This window comes from Taurulus bubalis (assembly GCF_910589615.1).
Source record: "Taurulus bubalis genome assembly, chromosome: 4".
NCBI classification, from domain to species: Eukaryota; Metazoa; Chordata; class Actinopteri; order Perciformes; family Cottidae; genus Taurulus; species Taurulus bubalis.
Window position 1 is genome coordinate 32,089,930 of NC_136592.1, and position 24,747 is coordinate 32,114,676.

Sequence of the window (24,747 nt, forward strand, 5' to 3'; positions counted from 1 at the left end):
GACCTTTTTGTTGTTGTACGACATCATCGCTGCTGTTGACATAAAAGCGCCACGCTCTCAATTCCAGAGACATTCGGAAAGTTGACATTTGTCCACTACGCACACACACACAAAATGCAAGAAGCGCTGCACACAAATCTAAATCTTTGACACAAAATGATGAGGGAAAAGTGTAAGTGCTGTCTTTCAGTGTGTGCACCACAGGTTCTGCATGGTTAAGTAAGGCAAAGTAGAATAAACGACCGTTGGAAGTGTTTCTCCTTTTGTTTTTTGGGGGGTACTTTATGGCTAGCTAGTGGCAAGGCACCTGCGCACATCTCGGTCCTCTTGGAAGACTTGTGATCCATCTTGACCCGTTCTGCAATTTCTGGGGTTGTTCTGGTTCACGCCACTTCAGGAGAGGAGCGGCTCCTCAGTCGTCGATGTCCTCGTACACGTTGTTGTCGATGGGCCGCGGCAACGACGGCTGGATTTTGTGTCGGGAGTACTTGAGCTGAAGAAGGTCTCCTACCTCGCTGATGACACTCAGCGCCTGTGGAGACATTCATACAATAACAAAAGAAGAAGCTGTCACCGTGAAGAGCAATATGTGGCTCGGGGAAAATTAAAAGCTGCACCAAGCAAGATTTTTACAAGGGAAAAAAACACACCGGTCTTAAAAGTTTAAATCATAAACATGGGCTGGAATAGAAAACACAGCTGACTTTAATGCTGCAGATGGACCCAAGCTTTCCCCATTTGTCTAGAAGTGAAGTCCCCGGCCGCACATTTGTTAGGGCACAGGAGGCGATGACTTCCTTTCTCGGTCTTAAAAGTGCCTTATTTATGAGTAATGTCATTGGAAGTTCTTAAATTTCAAGCCGTCACATGATCAACAATAACGACACGAGCTGCGTGTGACTGAATGCAATGTTCCGATCTGTTGACGACCCCTGGGTTGATCACGGTGCGGTCGGATAAAAATAAAAAACTTGCTGACAGACATATATTTTTAAAGCACAAGACAAAGAACCTCAACACGATTGTCTGTTTGTCCAAATAACAATTTCCATCCAAGTATGAAAAGCCAGCCTTTACATAATAAAAAAATAAAGTGGCTAGCTCGCTACAGGCATTCTGTTAGCGTGTCATTGCATTGGTTGCATTATTTGGCACCTAGCTAGCTAGCTAACCAGGGTGACGGACATGTTGGTGACGCTCATTGTGCGAGATTCAGATTCAGTTCACCGATAAGTTTCACACAGAATGAATACTTTGACACATCTATGACGAACATAGTATAAGTACCGTAAACGTCGGGCTACGAGCCGCTACTACCTTCGGTCAGTGTCCCTGTTAGCTCCCCGCTGTAGCCAGCTGGGGCTCCTGCTAGCGCTCCGTTACTTCCCCGCTAACTTCCTCTAGCTCTCCGCTAACTTCTGCTAGCTCCCCGAAAACCACCGAAGGTAGCGGGACCAGGCTCGACACCCGACTTGGGCAGAGGGGACAGTAGCAGTAGCAGCAGCCGGTAGCAGCAGCAGCGCTAGCTAGAGCTGCTACTAGCTTGCTACAGCGGGGACATTGACCGGCCGTAGGAGCGGCTTGTACCCCGACGTTTACGGTATACACACACTGTGGCCACAGAATGCCACAAATAAAGCGACCTCAGTCCGTTTTCACCGTAGATCAGTATGATTTGTGGAGCTGGATATTAATGTGGTCAGTGAAATGAAACGTCTTCAGAAGGACAAAAGAAAAGGAATTAAGATTTATGTGCACCTCTGTGTGGGCGCGTTCGATTGAGAAGTTAAAACTGCAAAAAGCTCGCCCGGCAGATAAAAGAGACGCACAAACGACACATCAAAGTACCGGAGAGCGATACGGAGAGGATGGCTAACAAAGAGAGACTTTAATATCATGACAGATAAAAGCATACAGCGCTACGATACTCCCACACCCTGTCCGCTTTATTTTATTTTATTTCTTTTTGAAGAGCAAAAAAAAAAAAAAAAAGAAAGAGGAACGGGAGTGGATAACAGCCCCCCCCCCCCCAGCTGAGCCACAAGGACAGCCCAATTAGATAGGAGACGGCTCGGCCGCTGTGCGAGAGGATCTGTGTATAATGTGAGGATGAGAGACAGGCCGAAGCTTTTAACGGTGAGTGGAAGAGGACGAGCAGGCGGGTCTACGGAGAGCTCCGTGTAGTGGGAGAGGAGACGAGTGGGCGGCTCTCTGATGGCTCGACAAAGAAGCGATCAAATGAGGAAATAGGACGGCTAGAGTGGAGGTTAAGCACAGGGGGAAAGGTACCGTGAACAAACTGTGCATTATAACCTGCAGGGAGATGCAGCTGACACACACACACACACACACACACACACAGGGATATTCTGAAGTGACTCAAAAGACGTCTCCACAATAAGACATTTGGGGTCAACGCAGATCACACCTGTGTCCTTCTGACTGCAGACAGTTTTCCCGCCCACTATACCGCCCTTCTTCCCATTCCAGTGTCGTCATGACCTCTTCGGCTTGAATTCAAACTAATTGAAGGTTATTACACAAACCTGGAAAAAAAAAAGCTTGTAGCATCAACTGATACTACTGAGGAAGGCATGCCAGTGGTGGAATATTGACATGTACACCGTTCTCTTCCTTCTGGACTCCACAACAATAACTTGCTAGCTAACATGCTAATTGTTGGAAAACCCAATGTGTCTACAAGTCTAGTATTTGCATGGAGCCCATAAGCCCCTGTAAGCGTAGTCCAGTGATGCTTGGGACGGACAATTCGGACTAATTAAAGACCACCCGAGTGCTTCAGCTCTGCTCGCGCAGGAGAGCTTTTTCTCTTTTTTGTTTGTTTGTTTGTTTAAAGCAAACCACAGACTGTCCTGTTGATAGGGTTAACAAAATAATAATCTAAGCTGTATCTGGTTTTGCAGAAAGTAAAAAAAGAAGGTTGAAGCCAAGTTACCCTGTCGAGCACGTCTCTCGTGTGGGCGGCCGAGATGCAGAAGCGTGCCCGGGACTCGATGATGGGCGTGGCGGGGAAGCCCACGACCACCACCCCGATGTTCCTCTTCAGCATCTCCCTGCCGAACGCTCTGGTGGGACGTGAGGAGACGCAGGCACAAGTTACACACAACATGCACAGCAGCAGCAGCAGCTGGTCAAAGCTGGAGGCTCACCCTATCTTGGCGGGCATGTAGAGCATCATGGGCACGACGGGCGAGTCCTCGTTGCCGTAGATGATGAAGCCCATCTCCCGGAGCCTCCTGCGGAAATAGACCGTGTTCTCTGCCAGCTGTTGCACGCGCTGGAGGCCTGGGGACGGCGGGAGGAGACATTAAACGCGAGTTGACCCTCAGAGTTAATGATCATTTGGTATATTTACACTGCAGTGAAGATCCACGGGATGAACTCCGTTCAACGACAATTCACGACTCAAAAGTTTGAATAAATGCACTAAAATGTATATGGAGTGTCAGGAGTTAGACAAAGAAGACATTCCAAAATATGCGTTTCCCCCCTTTACCAGATTTGATCTTTCTGGCACAAGGATGGGGGGGGGAGAGAGAAAATTATTTATAGCTCGTTTGATGACGCTTTGAAAAGAAGAAGAAAAAAGAAGGTTGACAAGCAGCTGCAAGCGATCCCATTCATGGCACCATGCGGAGAGCAGGCTTTCACTTTCTCTGGAATGTTTCTCAGAGTCACTGGGCTCTTTTCAGTCGCTGGGTTCTACAAACTGGGTTTCATGACTAGACATAAACAACATGGCACACACACACAGAGATTGCTGCAAAGACATACAGGGCCATGCCAGAAAATCTTTTTTTTGGGGTGGGGGGTTAAAAGAAACGGCACAAAAGCTAAATCTTACTGGAGATTTATCTGGACCTAGCCTTACAATAATGGAGGAGTAGAAGAGAGATACCATTTACTCCATCTGAAATTGATTGCCCTGGAATCTTTGAGGAGGAACGTGAGTCAGATAAGTCTCCTGTGATGGATTTCATTAGTGTGCACTGACACCCGGTGGCGCCTGGCGACAATTACAGCACTCAACACACGGGAAAGAGGACCGCCACGAAGCCACGAAGCCACGAAGCCACAAAGCTACTCTGATGGGTGTTATGTGATTAAATGATCAGGTAGGAACGTATCTGATGAAAGTGAGGACTCCAACGTGGTGTCTTGTGTCGTCATGGTTATTTGTAAAATAAATTAAAAAAGGAGCAGGGCATTGGGGCCCAGGTAACAGAGCTTCAAAGTAAAAACATATCTACACACTCCAGCATTATAGGAAAGTGCTGTGGGGAGACAGGGACCTTTCATTACATCTTTCTAAGCATCACGCGTAAAAGGTGCCCTGTGGAGTTTTCTTCGAAACAAACCACAGCTATGTCTGCCATCAGCGTTGGAAATGCAGATGCATCCAATGCATTCTGGAGACTCGTCCTCTTTTAGTTTGTGAGATTATTGAAACCTGCATTATTGGGGTGATAGTGTAAAAAACACTGGTGGGACTGTGTGTTGCATTACCTTTTTTATTTATTTTTTTACACGCATTTGTCATACAAACAAAAGAAAAGTAAATGTAATTACTCAAAATATATATATACACACTTCTTTCAATGTCTATTTTTCATTCATACACACATATACATACACACACACATATACATACATACACACACACACACACACACACACACACACACACACATATATATATGAATAGTTGTCCCACTCACCGATCGTTGTTCCATCCTCTCCCATAATGCACTTCATAGAAGTGATGATTTGCTCCACCACAGGAGGAGACATGGAGGTGGCGTAGACCGCACTGTGCGAATGGGAGCGCAGGTACTCGATGAGCTCCTAAACCAGGAAGCACAGGAGACGTGAGGAGAGCTTTAACAATGCATACGGGTTGTGTACAGACTGTGAGTCTACAACAGGCTCTGGCGTCCAATGCCAGCTGCATATCTCACATTTTGTCCCACAAGATTACCGTCCATCCGTACAGTTTTGCAACAAAGTTTGAAAATGTCATGCAGGTTATTAACACTTTGTTGCATTAGTTCCAACCTGCAACTTTGACCCGGTTTGTGAGTGGGAACAGGTGACGAGAAGCCGGTAATTCTGCTCAGACTAATTCAAACGATTAAAATTCAGAATGTGTCGCAATCGCTTCACGGAGACACAAAAGCAGTTCACGTCCTGAAGCCGAGACGGCTGTGAACCTGGTCTTTGATTTTAATCACTGATGTCATGTTACGAGGCTAATAGGAAAGGAATGCAGCTGTCGGGCTGAAAATCCACATTACATGTTGTCACTCGACACGGAAACTCCAGAACTTGAGACAGTTTGCAACTGAACCATAAATATTGCCACAAAACCGTCGTTGAGCTCTCTCTTTTAGAACTGTGCTTTCAAAATAAAAGCCTACAACTCAACCCGCCGCCCCTCTGCATCCTCACCCTTTTCCCCGCGATGTATCCCCCTGCTGCGCCGAAGCTCTTGGTGAAAGTGCCCATCATGACATCCACGTCGCAGGGGTCCAGGCCGAAGTAGTCGACCACGCCTCTCCCTCTCGGCCCCAGGGCCCCGATGCTGTGGGCCTCGTCTAGGTAAAGGTAGGCCCGGTAGCGGTTCTTCAGGGCGATCACCTCTGGCAGGCGCACTACACTGCCCTCCATGCTGCGAGGCAGGGGAAAATAAATAAATACACAGTAGAAGGGGTTACAATCCGTGTCAACGACATTTCCCGGTGTGTTCACTTCCTCCCTGACAACCCGGGAAAGCCGAGTACTCGGCTCCCCACTCGAGGGCCAAGTGCGAAACAGCTGGGACCCGTCAGCTGGCGAGCAGACGTTCGCTGAACGACAAGCGACTCAAATATTCAGTTCACATGTGCCAACTCGTGGGAATAATGTCACAGGGAAAAAGATTTGCTTTGCACAGTGTTGCTGCAGATTGCTGTACAGTGCAACCTCTTGCAGCCGCCCTGTCAGGCGGATTAAAGTAACCCATCAAGTCGTGCAGCCAGTAAGAGCAAACCAAGCACCGAATCAGCTCCCTCAACCAGCAAGCCAGTTCCCGGGAGTGTTGATACTGCTGAATCCAATGGAACCACATGAACCAATCAATAGGAGATAAGAGCTGCCTCTGGAAGCATGTGTTTGTGTAAGGTGTGATGCGTCTGATAAACATGCTTTTAAAACATGAAAAGAATTGGATTACATTGGACCCGTTTTTAAAATGAAAGCCCAAGTCTGTTGATTGAAAAGAGTTACCAATGCAGAGAATCTGATGCAACTACTGATTGCGCAACTAAACAAGGTGAGCATTGTTCATGTTGAAACCAGGAAGGAAATCAATATTTTAAACTCCTTTTGTTTCACGGCTTTTGGCCAAGTGAGACCTTTAGCCTAGTTAACTGTAAAATACCTGGAAGTTTTTTTTTTAATTTAAGATATATCTTGTGAAGTAAAAAGGGTAATCCACCTGTAAATGCCCTCCACCACAATGAGGATCTTCTTCCATGGTCTGTGAGTCCTGGGCTGCCCGTGAACTATGGCCTCCCTCAGCAGTTTCTCAAGGCTCTGCATATCTGACAGGAAAATCAAGAGAGACAAGTAATTGCACTTCATTCAATATTAGATATGATACGTTTAGCGAGACTGAACAGTAGAAATAAACACAGCAAGTGTAGACACTATAGACACAATAAAGTGAATATCAATAGTTGTACCAGGAAAAATGTGTCAGGAATAACGTGAACAAAGGCTATTCTTCGGTTCTATTCAAGTGTGACAGTGAGCCAGCATGAACAATACAATGAGGGCGCTGAAACCGAAGCATCCGTTAAAATTTAAAAATCCTCGGGTTATGATACACGACTTAACCCGAGACGTGGAATGCGGAGCTAACGCTCCAGTAGTAGTGCATGTATGAAAAGTGATGAGATGAAGTGATCACATGGCGGCAACATCCAGCATATGGGAGGATAAGAAAGAACAATCATTATTAACCTCATCAACAGCTTCTACAGGTGTTCTACAGCTCAAATGACCTTGATATGAATACCAGCCCCTATTGTCCTTGATCTCTAAAGAATCAGCAACTCCTTTTTTTTTGTATCAGACTCTTGGCAAGAAGTTTTTTTAATTGTATTTTTGGTGCCTTCCCATCATGCCCCAGAGTAATACTGCACCTCTTTAGAAAGATTAAGCAATAATATGCAATAATAATCACAATAAACACAAGCAATGACATGTTTTCAAGCCGGAGAAACTGCCGTTGCTTTCTCGCAGCACGCAACGTTAATACTTTACAAACACTACAGTCCTACTACTGGAAGCTTCGTACAGTCTCTATGGTTACAGACGTGGTACTTTGAGCGAAATCCGCCGTTGTTAGGGGTACTGAATTAGTTAAATAGTGAAACGCTGTAATCGCTCAGTCATGTTGAGGAGCTTACGTAATTATACAAACATAACCATCTTTTTTTTTTTTTAAATGTAGTTCATCGCTTCTCTTCTCACAAGGGTTTACTGTACTTTAGCCGTTTAAATGTATTAGATCGGACCTGTGGTTGATAATCTAGAAGCGTTTGAGTTTTTTAAATTTCACTTCCTCATTATCGAAAAATCTGTAAAAAAAAAAAGCTACGGGAGGTTCATTATTAAGTAGAGCCATGAGGTAAATCAATGACTTATGTACCGAAAAAAGAAATGAAAGCCACAGAGGCTTCTGAAGAAGAAGGTGATGAATGAAGGTACACTGGAGGACTTAGAAACAGAGATTAGAAAAATGGCATAGTTAAAAATAAATAAAAAAGGACCTGATTGGGATCACAGACTCACTGTTGTGTTTGAAGACTCTGATGGTGGACCCCGAGAGTCTGGTGCCCAGGACCAGGGAGGCATGGTTCAGTTCATCACTCAGAATCAGACAGCCCTGCGGGACACCAGGCAACACCTATAAACCACTCACACATCGGAGTTGTGCAATATCCATCTGAGGCAGCAGACGGTGTTGCTTTATTGTTGGCCCATTTAAGAAAAGCCATTGAGCAACTATTACTGATGTTGCAACTACGTGGCGAGACGTCTACCTGCAGAGCGACGACGGCAGCAGCGTACAGTACCGGTTGGAATTGATTTATTAATTATTTATTTCCAAATCTGACGTGCAGTCGAGCCTCCAGCTGCTCGTGCCAACAGGAAGTGTTTTCTTCCTGTAGCCTCACCACGGGACGCTTTTGTGTCATCGTGACGTTACGCAACGTTAAAGTTACAGTGAATGTGCTCTGGTAGGAAACATATTTCATCAAAAAAGGTAAATATATACGCAAATCTGAACTGAACATTGGTAGAAGGTAGAGTGAGTGACAATAAGAGGAAAGAGCTGAGACAACATAAAGGAAACCTGACAAGGAAACAAACGGTAAAAGAATGGGGGTTAAGTGCTGCGAGAGGAAATCTCAGCTCAACCAAGAAGACACCCACCACCGGTGGACGTACCTTGCCAGCCAGCGCCGGTATGTTCATGGAGTTGGTCGCAAACCCCATCCCAAACGCCATGGCCGACTCCACGCCCAGGAACTGAGCCACCAGCTTCTCCATCTCCTCGTGTGCGTCCAGGTTTCCTGAGATGGAGATTCACAGGTCGTCACCATACCAAACAAAACCTCAAAGACCAGCCTGACACAGATTGCTTGGTAAACAGGTTCAAGATGGACACCCCTCTCAGATCAGTCCAGTCAAGAGGAATCTTCTGCCAGGAGATGGGTAGCATGTGTTTGACGGGTGCAGTGACTTCCTGGTGTCCTGTAATCACCGCGATGCCGCCAGGATTTATACTTTTTACACTTCCGTTTAAACGGACACCTCGAGGCACCACCAAGGTTTCCGTCGAGCATCTATTAAGAAAACCAATATCTGTTGTGCAGGACAAATAAAGCCCATATGCTAAACAACGCTATGCCATATTTGCACACAAGGTTGTCAAGAAAAATCTACCGAGTTAGTTTCCACCATGCCACGAAACAAACTGCTCCATTATTCTCTCTTTACTGTGGAGAATCCCCCCCACCACCACCACCACCACATTCCTGCCGCTCAGCTCTAGTGACAGTCCGTGTTTCGGCGTGTGATTGTACCGATCTCCTGCCTGGTGCTCGCAACTCCGACGCCGTACTTCGCGGTGACCTCGGCCGCGGAGGCGGCGCACGGACCCGTGTTCTCAGCGAAGCCCAGGTAATTGTAGGAGCCCAAGTTGATCACGTCCTGCACCACCCGGCCCGTGTAACTGCATGGGGCGGAGACAGAGGGCACGATCAAAGGGATGTTCATGCAAGTCTATTGGTACAGTTAACAATGACAACACGACACGCATCACAAGGTCCGCTCCGTCACATGTGAAGGGAGAATTTTGGGGGGGATTTGGTCCATATTAATCTGCCAAGAGATGTGTAGTTGAACTACAGTTCCCCCTGGTACTTCCTGTGGAGGCCTCTGTTGCATCGATTGGACGGCTCAGTCCAGTCTCTTGAGCTGAAAAGTGTGTTTGTCGTACGTCTGACCAGCTCGTCTCTGCAAACTGCTGCCTGCTTACGTTTCTCTCCATTACTCAGCTGACACCCCTCCCCCCATTTAAAGTCCCCAAATAAATCTAAACAATTAATTTGAGAAAATAAAAGTCAGAATAAATCAATATTTAAACACTCGTTCCACTTAACATACACTTTAACATACACTTACATTAACGTTATCTGTTTGTCTGAGCACTTTATCTTATACTTGATTTAATATCATTGCACTGTTGTTGCCGTTGATTGTCTCGTCTAATGTATGCACCTTCCGCCTAGAAAAAATCCTCGTTTGTGTAAACATTCCTGGCAAATAAACGGTTTCTGATTCTGATCTAATAAAAATGGTTATAAAATGGTTGCTTATTTACATTTGTTTAAATGATCATAAAGATAATACACTCAGAAAGAATAACAATAATGACAGCAGACGCCACTATATAAAAACACATTCAAAGCTCAAGTTTCATTTTTGCCTCGTGCCAGTTTCCTCTTTTCTAGAACTTAACAACGTGACATTGCAACTTTCAAGCTGGTGCACAAACCTGCTCGGCATTATCGTGGACTAGTAATGTTACCCAGTCTCATTTCCTAAAGTTATATGTGTCCCTTGCCTCGTTGGTATTTGTAGAGCAGAAGGGTGGCAGCACAGTCTGGACTAACCCTTAACCAAACAGCACGCGTCTGCTTCCTACTGTCCCATGAGTCCTTCAGCGTATACCTTTATCTTGACTTATACACTACAGCCTTGAATGAATGTCTCTCTCACTCAAAAGTCCAGTTGTAGTCGCGGGACGCTCGCTCCATCACGTCCATTTTGGCCCCTGGGACGCTGCATATGGGCCTGTTCCAGTTGTCCCGTATACGCATGTAGAGGTTTCTGGTGTAAAAGTTCTCAAAGTCCTGGTAGAGAGGCACAAAGTCCTGCAGGTGGATGGAGAGAGAGAGAGAGATGAGGAGGGTATAACAACTACCAGAGAACTACAGGTCATGTATACATTTGCCAGGTGCAGCTGGAAGGAAAGGAATACAGGAATATCTTCCTCAACATTCAAATTCATTTCCCTCGGCTCCCAGGAGAATAACATGCGGGGCGCGTCTAGCGGGGGTCATGTCACGACCCCCCCCACGTTTATCTCTCCTGCTTCCTTTCCTCGACGTAACCAAAACACTGAAAAACAATGGGCCTCACTATCAAAAGTTACGTAACGGCGGTCAAGGATACGCTTCAGGGAGAGAAAAATGTGACAAAAACAATGCAATGTGCACATTTTTTCAACAACTTGAAGATTCCATCGAATGATCCGAGGGGGGAATTTGGTTCTAAATGTATGCTTCCTCTCCAGACGTTGCTTCACAATACTTAAAGCTGTTAGACAGACAACAGCCCATGATAATTTGGGAGGCTTTGTGGCGTGAAAATAACAATCTGGCCTTCTTTTCCTAGCCGGCGTGACGGGGGGCAAAGTGTGCCGTCTGCCGATGCAAATGGGGAAGAAAAACAAAAAGACAACTCCGCCCCTCACCTTCTGCTCCTCCTTCTCCCTGGCGATGTGGCAGCGCTCGATCTTCCAGTGGCGGAGGAAGTCGCGCAGGTAGCCGAAGACGGTGAGGACGCCGTAGCCCATGTAGGTGAGCACCGCCACCAGCATGGGCGTCTCCTCGAACGACTCCAGGAAGGGCCGGCTGTACAGGCCGCCGTGGGGCGCCGCCGCAGGGACCTGGGCGACATGGGGGAGCCAGGAATTCAGATTTAAGTGACTGGGATTTGTGAACTAAGATGACCTTTGGTACATAGGAGTGGCCGTCGAATGTTATCAAAAGGAATAGTATCTTTCAGTGCATATGAGTGTTTGTTATGCTTTATGAGTGGAAGCGTCCGCTGTGGCTACGTCATGTTAAGGACATGCCAATTATTTATTTTTTAAACATTCAAACTGACAGAATCTTTGGACTCTTTCAGATTATTTGTTAGTTCATTGATAAAAAAGTATGTATATTTGAAAAGATATATTTATAAAATATAAATGTATTAAAAAAAGATAAATATATATACACATTAATATATGTATAAATATATATTTATACATATATTGCATTATTATTATTACAAAGTTGAAAAAAAGAGAGTCAACACTGTCTCATGTACACACGCCTAGCCTTATCTCCCTATGCAAACACAGAGACTCACACCTAAGCTGGAATACAGTTTCACATTTTGAATACTTTATATGATTCTTCCTGTGACTCCCTGTCCTTTGGTTCTAATGGGGACCAAACAAAATATTGTTTCTGTGTCTCACTTTAAAAAAGATGGCTTATGTGCAGTCTGTGTGTAAGTAGGGGGAAGATAAGAAGGCATTCGCTCTGGTGCAGCTGAACACCGACCATACAGGAAATAAAGCGGTGTGCAACAAATGCCAGGGAGGGAGGATTTGACTGCCAAATAAGGGAAGAGCCGGTGTATATGTGCCGAGTGGCCGGCAACGCGCTCATGACCTTAACGTGTTCATGATTCAAGCCATAAAGACAAGTCAACCTCTCTCTCAGGTCTGATAGAAGCTCATAAACGTGATATAATTCCCCCATCATGCCTCTGTGTGCTCGCGGCTATTAGGCGCTGCATGTGACCGGTCATGCCTTTTTCTCTCAAATACCTAAACACAAGCAGCAAACGCTGACATCTGCACTAAACCGTAATCAGCTGAGGTTCAGTCACCAGGCTGAAGGCCCAGTTTCTCCTGGAGGGGGAGTTTAAAGAATTGTTTGTGGAAAAACCTGGCAACAAGTGTGTCTCTCTCTACCAAGTGTGTGTGTGTGTGTGTGTGTGTGTGTGTGTGTGTGTGTTGCCCTTGAAAAAGACTCAAACTGGAATTGGTTTGGAAGATGCCGCCTGTATTCCTCAGTCAAATCTTAGGAGAGAGCTTATTAAAACCAATGTTTCCTGCTCTGCATTTAGCCTCACAACCATTCTGGTGAAAAACTGCATGTACATCGACAGCATCGGTTCAGAGTCTCCCTGTAATCCCTCATCGTTACTCGCTAACAGACAAATATTTACCCGGAAATTGCAGCCAATGCACTCTCAGAAACTAGCCTAAAAAAACAAAACAAATTGAGAAATGTTTATAGTTCACTTTGGAGGTTGAGAGGAGCAGCCTGTATACTATAATTATTTCCACCCACACCACACACACACACACACACACACACACACACACACACACACACACACACACACACACACACACCACTCCCTCTAAGCATAACACATTGTCATCTAAGGGAGGAAACGTAAACTGCCCCAAGTAGTTTGACTGGTGCTACAGCATCATGGGATACTGTATGATTAGTATTTATTGTTTTATTGCTAGGGGCCACACCATCCCCACTTCGAGCCCAACCAAAACACACAGAGTGGGGTTACAGATATTGCTCTTCTTAAATTCGGCATGCATGTTATGCGCTTCACAGATTCAGAATTCGGTCAACTTTCTGGAGCGCCTGCATAACATAACTCCCATTCATAAAGTTGAGATTTGAATACATGCAAACGTTGCGTGGTGCCACTATGATGGCGCCGAGTCAAGCAGGGTCTCGTTATGGCTCGTGGGAAGCGTTTGCTTCATGTTTTGAAGGAGCGTATCACGTTAAGAACGTGTGAAAAGCCTTTAAACTAGAGTGTTTCTGTCTGGAGAGAACCGGAGGCAACAAAGTGTCAGAAAATGCGCAGCGGGACTGTTTGATCGAGTCGATGAAGGTGACCGGGATGTCCGCGTGTTTCCGGGTCCACAGCTAGACGCGTCCCCCGGCTCCATCAGCCTCCCATCCCCATCCCCATCCCGGGCCTCACCTCCTCCTCCTCGGGGTGGCAGTTGCGCTTGGGCGGCCGCTCATGGCAGCGGCGGAGGCTCTTCACCAAGCCGTTCCTCTCCGGCTTCAGTCCGTTCTTCACGCGCGGACACGCATCCCCGTCGGCCGGCTTGGTCGCGGGGCTCTCGGTCATTGCTGGCCGACGATTGTGGAGCCGCGGCGGTGAACTCGCACGTATAGGACCGCGGCGCCTTGCCTGCGGTGCGCGGCGGCGACAGCGTGCGGGCTGGGAACGCGTAGGAATTCTTGTCAGTCACGCAACACACGCGCACACGCAACACGCACGTACACTAATGACACACACACGCACACTCTGTAAAACCTCAAAATTCTGATGCAAAATATACCGGAAATTCCACGCCCATAATAATATCGGAGGGGGCGGGGCCACGCGGCTCACAAGTACGGGAGGGCGTGGCTTGAGGCACATACACTTGGTTTACACTTTAATTGTTTTATAATGTATAATCAGCTGGGAAGAAATATACAGTACAATGCTCTACATCACTTTTTAGAAAAGAAGCTCCACTAAATAATTCAATCTTAGAGGGGATCACACACTGTGAAGATGTCTGTGAATTCTCAATATGTGAGAAAGGTTCATGTTTCCATACTTTCGCAGAAATACATATTCTTTTAGATGTGTTATATGCCTGAAATGCAACTGGTATTTAAATGCATGCTCTGTCCTTCAACACATCATTTAACAAGACCATCCATGCTTACATGAACATATCTACCAATATATATATATATATATATATATATATATATATATATATATATATATATATATATATATATATATATAATGAATCACTGTACATGTTTATGTTTATCCACACTTCACACATTACATACATAATCTCACACACTTAATATACACATACATACATACTTGCACTTTTGCACTTCTACTGTTTAAGTTTAATTTAATTCCTAAATTAATACTGTGCTTTTCTTTCATCCCAGATATTTTTATTTTATATTTTATTAGAATTATTATTGTATATATCTTTCATCCCTGCTGTTTTGATATCTTATTTTCTGTCTTTAAATTGCTGCTATTCATTCATTCACATAAAGCCCCCTATATTCAAATGGAAAACACTTTGTTGGAACTAAGACAAACACCTAGATTTTTACAGAAACATTGAAGGTCAAGTTGCTAAAATGTAGGAGAAATTTAAAGCAAAAATATAAGAATAGTAACATAGGTCTCATGATGTATTATATTATGTTAGTGTGATTCTTAAATTACAGGAAGCTCATTTGTTAACTAATTGATTTGCGATTATTTATATTCTAGTAAATTATAAGTAATAACACTTACTGTCATTAGCGGGAAATAGTAAGTATGAATGTGGCTCAAAAGTCAAACCATCTCATGTATGTGGAAAATGTAGTATTTCTCTGATAATCGTCACAGACTCACCTCGTTGCACTGCCAGGCGACACACTTTACGGCAAGGGAACTCCATTACGGTAATGCACGTTAAATGGAAGTTCAATAAACTTGTGCAACAATGTCATGACTTTACGTTGCAGCCGTGGCCGTTTGGCTCCCTCTAGCGGTTCGAGGTTGTACTGCCACAACACATGTGCACATTTCCTTTCAAAACTTCAGCACCTCTCCGCGGCACAAACTGCGGGATTAATCGCTTGTGTAGTCTTCGGGTTGGAAAGTGTTTATTGTGATGTTTTACAGTCGAAAACCGCTTAATCGTAAGGCTTGGTCCGGGACGGTTCGGTGCGCGGAACCAGAACCGTCACTGTGGATACGGCTGGGAATCCGCACCGCAAGGTAAACAGGAGAGCAAGAAAACAACAATGACAGCTGGCTGCGCAACAAATACGGCGAAGTATTCACGTGTTTCCTCCCAGGAAAGGTAAGTAATACAATACAAAAACAAACGCATTACATTCCTGTTACATTCATGCTAATTGAGCATATTGAATTGGATTGAGGAGTTAAGACAGAACGAGTCAATGTAAGGATAAATAATTGCTGTTGTCTCCAGTGATGGTGAATATATATATATATATATTAGAGGAATGTTTTTCCTCTAAACTGGTGTGTTCATCCTGAGTTGTAGGACACGATGAGACCACCTGCGGTGCTCAGCTATTTCCTCCTCATCATGAGCGGAGGCCTCGCAGCAAAACCCCGCAGGAGCGTCTCCTTCCCAGGTGAAGCACCGAGCAGGCGGCACTTAACCCTGAAGAACCCGGACCCAATGATGGGGGACATAATACAGACTAAATAGACCACATGGAACACATTTCTGACATTGTTTTCAAAATAGTGTCAAATATTTGAAATGTTGCATATATGTCATATTAATAATTACATAATTATAACATGATTTGGGTTTACATTTGTTTTAATATGCTTTGGATTGAACAATATAAAATATGTTTGCTAAATATCATTGAATCAGCCAAATTAACACATTTTTTTTTCGTATTGTGCATATATGTCACACCGTTTACAATTTTTTATTTTTAGGTTAAATTCCCGATGTAACGTATGTGTCACAACGATTTTTTATCTGATTTGTATTATATCAGTTCCTTCAAGAAATGTGCTCCCAGCAGGTTCAATACATTATACTTCTTAAACGGGTAAATATTACCTTTAACAACGAAAAACAAGCTTTTAAAATTGAGCATTTCCTTCACATCTGTCACAACCTGGAGCAGCCATCTTGAAAAGGTTGTTATGGGAACACAAAATCACATGACCCTGTCACATGACCCACCAAGATGTTCAGTAGGTGTCACTTTGGGACTTCATGAGTTAAAATCAAGGATAAAGCTGTGTATGGAACTTTCCATAACATTTAAAGGACGCGTGACACCCGTGGGTCCTTATGGGTTAAGACCACAGATGGCACTTCGAAGAGGGCAAATGAGACACTAAATAGACGTGTGTGCAATACTCATAAGCACATTGAACAACTGATCTGTGATAAAAGTGCATTGGATTTGCCTTTTGACCTTTCGTCCGCTTTAGACGTGGACCTGAAACAGTTCAGTGAGTCCGGCTTCGACAGCTTGAGCTCTCTGGCGATAAGAGACGACGTCCGCCAGCTCGTCGTCGGAGCCCGAGGGAAAGTGCTCACGCTCAGCTTGGACGACATCGCCAAAAAGACCGGCGAGGTAAACGCTTGAGTTTAGGCCGCCCCGGGCCTCGCTGCTGCCCCAACACACTCTCAACACTCAAGCACATACGAAGAAAGACATTCCAGTAAAACAAGCTTTTTTGAAATGTAATACAAGTACAGAACTACTGTCAGATCTATTTTCTAATGCCACGTGCCTCCTTTGTATCTCCACCCACAGTATAAACACAAGAGCTCCCGGGTCATTGCTAAATGTCTTTTCTTCCAGGCCGAATGGGCGATCAGTTCAGCAGACAAAGTCCGCTGTCAAATGAAGGGCAAGGGCATAAAGGTATAGTAAGCATTCTTCTTCCTTCACCAAACACAGTATATCTTTTTTTTTATTAATTTAAACTAGGGTGACCAGACGTCCTCTTTTTCCCGGACATGTCCTCTTTTCGAGACTGAAGGGATGGAATTGTCCTCTCCAGGAAATTCCTCGGGTGTTCAAGAATTGACAGTACAGGTTATATTACAATCAAGGTTATTTATTTAAGCCATTATTACACATACATGGAATGCATACCTATTACAAGCTTGGACTCAGCTCCCCCCGGATGGTCTGCTCTGCACACAAGCTGTACACAGCCAGCACACCCCCAGAGTGAGAGTGGGCCCCGTTCACTAGGAGCAATGGATATTTATCCCCTTACTGCAAGACTTCCTCTTTCTGACTTCTATATTTGTCGCAGTCTAAATACCGAAAAAGGGGAGCGGTCCGTCTGTATTTCAGACATCTAAAGGTCACAAGGGTGAGTTATGCTACTTGCCACTATTCCGAGAGTATAAAGCGGAACTTCTTCTACATGACAGGAACCAGATATATGTCCCTGTCCCAGACCGTTAACGGCCAAAAGCAAGCTTTCGATGTTAAACTGCGGTTGCATCCGCATATAAAGCCACAGCGGCCCTTATTTGACCTGTTCAGCCAGGGTCAAGAGGGAACGTGTTTATGGAACTAAAACCAGAGTGAGAACTCAGACAGTCACGGTTTCTCAACTCTGAGGCACATTCTTTAGTATAAGCGGGACATGAAACTTTAGTCAAAGTAAGGCAGTACAACACATAAATCATTAATCAGAGTAAGGTAGTTCAACATATAAATCATTAGATTCCCTTCAAGACCTAAAAAAAGCGTCCGGCAGGGATTCCAAAAACGTCCGGGATTTTGCCTCGTTGGATATTTGTGTTTCTCTGGGTCTTTCACAAACTAGTTATTACGCCCTTACAAAATGGTATCTCCCTTACGTTCCACCTTAAAAAGATTTGTTTTAAATTTGCACTTTGCAATTTTGTTGAAGTTCCATAAACAGATGTTCATATAGTAATTTGTGTCATTTCATTTGTGACATTTGTATGCATTCACATATGCTGCATGCTATACACTACCCCCCCAACCCCCTCTTTAAACCTCATTTGTTCTTCCGACAGGAGTGTGATAACTTCATCCGCAGCCTACACACGACGGAGAACGGCAACATGCTGGTGTGTGGGACGAACGCTTTCAACCCGGCGTGTGACTACATGGTGAGTCTCCCAGAGGTACCAGGCGCTGCATCGTGTACTTGTGACGGGAGCCCGCCGCGCTGCGTTCATTGCGGCTAGAAGTCATGGTGACACGGTGTGTAGCTTGTTCATGGGAGAAATGTGAGAGGAACAGTTTCATGAGGGACGCTCGTTGGCTGTCTTGCTGAGAGTTCGATGACAAAAGTGATACCACTCTCATGTCTGTCTGTTGAACATATAGCTAGAACAACGCGCCGCTATAGCTTAGCTTAGCTTAGCACAAAGACTCCAACCAAGGGGGAGGAAACAGCAAGCATGGCTCTGTCCAAAAAAATCTGCTTCGTCATGCTAAGTTAAGCTAACCATGCTATTTGATGGTGCTGGCGTCACATTTCTATTCCAGTTTGGAGAGTGGTATCAAACTTCTTACTACAGACTTGAAGGCTTCACTTTTAGCCACACTAGCACACTGACTAGCACTTTGGTCAGGACTGACGTATCCCAACAGCTATTGAATGGATTGCCATGACATCCACAGGTCATTGTGGATGTAATTGTAATGACTTTGGTGATCCCTTTATTTGTTTTCTTGCGCCATCGTCAAAAGGGAATTTTGTTATCGGGTACTTTGGAAAAATACTATGAGGGATGTATATATATATATACATATAAATATAATATATTTCCCAGAATTGACAGATTAATTGAACACCCCCATTATTGCCTCATTCAACAGACTTTCACAAACGGGAAAGTCTCCCTGGAGGGAAAGAAGGAGGTGGGCAGGGGGAAGGTTCCTTTCGACCCCTACCAACGCTTCGCCTCTCTTATGATTGGTGAGCATGCAACCGTCTACTTAATTCCCCGTTAAGGCAACTTTTGTGGACAATAACGGTGCGCCGGCGTTTCCTCTCCACTTGGCAGGAAACACTTTGTACTCGGCCGCTTCCTCCAACTTTCTGGGCACAGAGCTGACGTTCCAGAGACATGGACTGAACCCTCTCAAGACCGAAGTGAAGCGCTCCTGGTTGAACGGTAAACTGCTCTCACATGGACCCAACACAAGGTGCAGTGAACTGTTTTGCAAAGAGGCATTGACCGGTTTTGGTTTCAGAGCCCACCATGATTTCCATAAACCTCGTTGAAGCGAGCAAAACCAGCGATGAAGACGAGGACGGCGTCTTCTTGTTCTTCACGGAGAGCGCCGTGGAGGAACACAGCGACAGCGTCCGGGTGTCGAGGATCGCCAGCGTGTGTAAGGTGGGCCTCAAAAGTAGCTTCGAAACAGCCGCGCTCGCCGTAAAACAAGTGTGAAGCGAGTTGATCGATGTGTGTGTCGTCTTCAGAGTGACCTGGGGGGCAAAAGGACCCTTCAGAGCAGGTGGACGTCTTTCCTGAAGGCCCGTCTGGAATGCCCATTTGGCGATGCTGGCTCGCCATCCCTCGTCCAGGACGCGTTCCTTCTCCGAGACCAAAATGACTGGAGGGACAGCGTCTTCTACATCACCTTCACCACCAACTCGTGAGTCGCACGTGTCCACGGCATGGAGGGCGTCGCTTCGGATGTATATAGCCGCATTGCGCATCTTTTCTGCTTCCGTCATAGGGAGTCCTCGGGTGCTTGCAGCCGGTCGGCTGTCTGCGCATACAAGCTGTCCGACATCAGACGGGTGCTCGGCGGGAGGTTTTTGACTGAGAGGGACACTGGGAACTGGGACACATACACAGGAGAAGAGCCGTCCCCTCACCCTGTTTCGGCAAGTATCAAGCCTCTCTAAAAAGCCAAATAAGGTCTCTTTATATTGATTTACTGGTCGGTCTACATTCCAACCCTCACCTATGGTCACGAACTCTGGGTCGTGACCGGAAGAACGAGGTCTCGGATACAAGCGGCCGAAATGAGCTTCCTCCGTAGGGTGGCCGGGCTCAGCCTTAGAGATAGGGTAAGGAGCTCGGACATCAGGAGGGAGCTTGGGGTCGAGCCGCTGCTCCTTCGTGTCGAAAGGAGTCAGCTGAGGTGGTTTGGGCATCTAGTCAGGATGCCTCCTGGACGCCTCCCATTAGAGGTTTTCCAGGCACGTCCAACTGGTAGGAGACCCCGGGGAAGACCAAGGACACGCTGGAGGGATTACATCTCCCGGCTGGCCTTGGAACACTTCGGGGTCCCCCAGAATGAGCTGAAAAATGTTGCAGGTGCGAGAGAAGCCTGGGTCAGGCTGCTGAACCTGCTGCCACCGCGACCCGACCCCGGATAAGCGGTTTAAAATGGATGGATGGATGGATTTCGATCGTTTCAAATTGCCTCCTGTCTGGTTCTCACAGTGCATCAACGATGAACTGCGTGCCAGAGGTGTGACGTCGTCCCTCGACCTCTCGGACAAGACCCTGCTGTTCATGAAGAACCACCCTCTGATGAAGGGGACGGTCACGCCGGCGGCCGGCAAGCCTCTGCTGGTCCGCACGGGGATGCGGTTCTCCAAAATCGTCGTGGACCAAGTCACGTCGCCAGATGGACGGCGGCATCAAGTTATGCTCATTGGCACGGGTATGCAATGAGGATTTACCCCAATTACGCACATCCCACACAGGTGAACTCCGAGGTTGGATTAATTATACCGCCCCCTCCTGCAGATTCCGGCTGGCTGCAGAAGGCAGTGAGGTTCGACGGCGAAGACGGCCGCGTCATCGAGGAGCTGCAGCTGTTTCAAACTCCTCGGCCAATCAACTTCCTCCAGCTCTCCTCCACAACAGTAGGGCTTGAAATACCTTGATCCCTTGAGAGTTGTATTTCTCGCTTGATCTTCAGAGAGAGTTACGATTAACAAAGTGTAGAGGCGGCAGCTCAACACTCTGCTGTGCCCCCGGTCTCTGTAGGGCCAGCTGTACAGTGGCGCCAACGACGTCGCGGTCCAGGTTAATGTCAGGAACTGCAGCCGCTGCACATCGTGTGATGACTGCCTTCTAGCCAGGGACCCATACTGTGGCTGGGACAAGATCAGAGGCCAGTGTGTGTCTGTTGTTGGCGCACTACTTGGCTCAGTGTAAGTCAAAGATCTTTTTTTATTTTCTTTTAATTATGTGTTGTGAGCTTCATTCTGAAAGAGGTGTTTTGCTTTGTGCAGGAATCAGAGTTTGACTGATGGAGACATCTCGATGTGCCCGATCCCTGAGTGTAAGTTAAGACATTCATGTGGTCATACAGGACACATGATGTGTCTGAAATCAGGATTTCAACCTATAGAATCTCTGTTTGGCCACGATCACACTGAGACGCGTTGCTAGAAATGCAATGGTGTGCGATCCTCTCTTGCGCCGCGTTTTTTTAGACCGTTGTAGACACGCACAAAATGTACCCTCAGCTTTTCGGCACCAGGCTGGGAGTGGCACCGCTCGTCACACTTGGCCCAGGAATTCAATATAATCGAGCAGGAGGCGGCCTTTATTACTTTACCACCGCCTTCCTGTTTTGATGTCGGTCTACTATATAATCCCCCCCCTCCTCAATCAACTGCAGAGCAACAGCAACTGTTCGATGGCTGCATTGCAACCATTTACCAAATGTTACTTATATTTAATCAGCTGTTTTGCCTGACTCGCTATGCCAGGCCTGATGCGACGCCTCCCGGCGTGATCGGGGCCCTTACATTGCCGAGAATGTCATAAGCGATGAATATTGAAAATGAAATTCAACAATGTGTAAGCACTCGATTTCTTCCCCAGTGGAAAAGAAACCCGGCATCGTCCACCTCATCGCGCATATGGCGCAGTTCCTCCCATGTTCCCCCGAGACAAACCTCCCAGTCAGCTGGCGCCTCTCAGACAGCGTCCTCCTCCCCGGCCCCCGACACACTGTGCTCAGCCAGGGACTCGTCGTCAGACCCTCCTATTCGGACTCTGGCGTTTACACCTGTGAGACGGTGGAAACGGTGAAGGGTAAAGTGCACCGGAGGACTGTGGTCCAGTACGCCGTCCAGGTTCAGGACACGGACAGTCTCGTCAGGACTATGAGGGCGGGCCTGATCGCTCTGGCTGCTTTCGCCGGCTTGCTGATATCCTTACTATGCGGCGCCCTCGTGACCAGACACCAAAAGGTGAAAATGGGAAATCGCATCGGTTTCGTCAACGTAAACAACAACGTACACAACCACAACAAGGTGATCATTGTGATGTTCTCGTGTCACCAGGACCGGGCCGCGGGGCGCCGCACAGAGGAAGGGCTGGCTCACTGTGAGCGGTGAAGGGGAGCAGAGTATGGACACTGGAAGTGTTGCCTATGTACTCATTCTCCCAGAATGCACTGTGGTAAAAAGGGGTTGAGGACCGGGTGGAGGCAGACAATGAAAAACGACTGCACGGTTATTGAGATCGCGGGGTGATCTCCTCCTTTGACACTTTGTTTTGTTGCGTTGCATTGCATGTATGTTCCAAGAATACATTTTTTTGCCAAGTTTTAATTGCCCATGTCTAATTCATTCAAAACATACTTTTGATGCATTACAATCTGCTTTTTGCACGCTATAGTTATAGTTAAATGTACTTAAATATTCATAATGCTTTATAATAATAGTCATAACACATTATTATCAGGGCACATATAGAGACAGACAACCATTCACACTCACATTCACTGTGGAAGGAAGCCGGAGAACCCGGAGGGAACCCACTCTGCCACGGGGAGAACGTGCAAACTCCACACAGAAGCCCACTAAATAAAACATTAAAAGTTACAGGTATACCAATAAAAAGTACATTCCCAAAAGCAAAACATTACTTAAATATGTCTGTATCAATAACCTATATCAAAGACACAGGTAAATATAACTAAATATGGTTTAAATAGACGTATACCGCCATCGACTGGACTCTGCTCTGCGGCCAAAATAGTGTACTCTGGCTAAATGTGACCTTTGACCTTTCGTGATGATAGGTCAAATGAATCAAATTTACAACAAAAGAGGAAACTATTATTGTATTTCAAGATGATGTCTCTCTGTCATTAGCGATAGCCCATCAAAACATTCCTATCTCTCACAAAAATGACATTCCAATGTCACTAAACTACATTTCAGGGACATGTTTTTTCCTCTCAGATTCTTACCAGCATAATCATTCTGTTTTGACAGAGAAAGATTAATAATGTTACTATATGTTATTAAGTATAGCTGCTACTGCAGCAGTTTTACCATCAAACGCTCCATAACGATTTATATAATTTTACTTCAAACTTAATCACAATCAGTTTTGAACAGAAACCAAGAACAAGGTCTCTAAATTTGGATTTTTTTCATATTTCATTTATTCAGTTAAACATAAAATATGCTTTCTGTACATTTTATTTCCCAACATGAAGAAAATATATTGAGTCTAAAATGAGCTCAATCATAGCTTAGCAGTCACAAATCCTTAAATGTGCCTCTGTTATCACTGTTAACTGCTTACGGCCCAGCATCCTCTGTGGAGCCGGAACAGAATTTACAACTATATATAATATATATTGTTTCACTTGCTATATGTATTCATTCTGATCATATTTACTACTAATATGTATACTAATTTCTGTATAATCTAAGGGCCAAATGGTACATGTTTGTCTTTGTATGAAGGTCAGCTCACCCACCCTGCAAACCCTGAGAGAAGCCCCACCAACAGCTGATCACCTCCACAGGTACTCCTCCATGTTTGGGCCACTGCATGGGGAGCTTTCAGGCCATTTCAAGACTGGAGAGTGATTTTATCCCTTCAAACATTCCACACATGAGGAGGCCTGCTCAGAAGACGTTGCTACCTATATGAACAACATGCCCTGTGATAAAGTTGAACACATCCAGATCAGTGTTCCCTTCAGACTTTTTCAGGGGTTAAAAATCTTCTTTGCGCCAGTGTTTCTGAGATAGGAGTGAGTCATCTTCACAATAATAAGATCTTTGATGTGACGTGTCGAGTCTTCTTGGCCAATCAGCGTCCCGTTTCTCGACATGCGCTCTCTGTACCTCTGCTAGCGCTCTGCCTCCGTTAGCACCCCCCACCCCGCTGTCCTCCTCCGGGCGCCAGGAGTGAAGCTCGCCCAGAGCGCCACATGAGCTCGGGCCGGCGCTGTTTAGGCTCCTCTTGGCGGGCCCTGCTCCAGCAGCTATAGGCTACCATGGAGAAAAGAAGGCAGAGCAGACGCCCCAGAAAAAGGTCTGTCTAACGTTCAAACATGAGTGGCTAGATGAAATAGTCCAAACTGACACAGGTAGGATGAAACTTTCAGACATATTTAAATATGAAGAATATGAAGTTATTAAATTGTTTATATAGGCTACCTTTAGGAAAAATGACACCATGTCAATTTAATAGGCCTATAATTATTGTTAGCATTTTTCTTTCAATGAAGTTCCACTTAAATGTTGTACCTGCTGAGAAATGACTAAACACCTTTGATACTTTTATTTTTTATATATATCATTATCGCTCAGGAAAAAAAAAAATTGCTCAGTGATGAAAAAAGTTAGATACAGATCCTCTCTCACAGATTAGCTGGCCTTTGTAAATCCACCTCAGACATTCAACCTGACTTCAGTGCACTCAGTCAAGCCCAACACAGACCAGATGTCTCGCACTGAACTGAAAAACAGAAA

The 24,747-nt window shown here is 45.6% G+C and overlaps 2 protein-coding genes across 2 annotated transcripts; one reads left to right on the plus strand and one right to left on the minus strand.

Annotated features, from left to right (window-relative positions):
- Nucleotides 1–412: 412 nt before the first annotated feature.
- Nucleotides 413–13,685, minus strand: LOC306735990 (serine palmitoyltransferase 2-like; the record flags this gene model as incomplete). Its single annotated transcript, XM_079217568.1, has 12 exons — nt 13,438–13,685; nt 11,111–11,305; nt 10,354–10,508; nt 9,156–9,304; nt 8,518–8,642; nt 7,858–7,951; nt 6,497–6,602; nt 5,470–5,689; nt 4,740–4,866; nt 3,171–3,306; nt 2,957–3,086; nt 413–532 (listed from the first exon to the last, which is right to left on the minus strand). The coding sequence occupies exons 1-12, from the start codon at nt 13,588–13,590 to the stop codon at nt 413–415; spliced, it is 1,710 nt and encodes a 569-aa protein (XP_079073694.1). The 5' UTR covers nt 13,591–13,685.
- Nucleotides 13,686–15,559: 1,874 nt separating this feature from the next.
- Nucleotides 15,560–22,365, plus strand: LOC306735381 (semaphorin-4E-like; the record flags this gene model as incomplete). The annotated part of the gene is made up of 14 exons (XM_079216841.1): nt 15,560–15,647; nt 16,474–16,619; nt 16,803–16,913; nt 18,053–18,148; nt 18,864–18,963; nt 19,052–19,162; nt 19,242–19,387; nt 19,474–19,649; nt 19,734–19,884; nt 20,450–20,672; nt 20,759–20,877; nt 21,002–21,168; nt 21,250–21,299; nt 21,848–22,365. The coding sequence occupies 14 exons, from the start codon at nt 15,560–15,562 to the stop codon at nt 22,363–22,365; spliced, it is 2,202 nt and encodes a 733-aa protein (XP_079072967.1).
- Nucleotides 22,366–24,747: the final 2,382 nt, after the last annotated feature.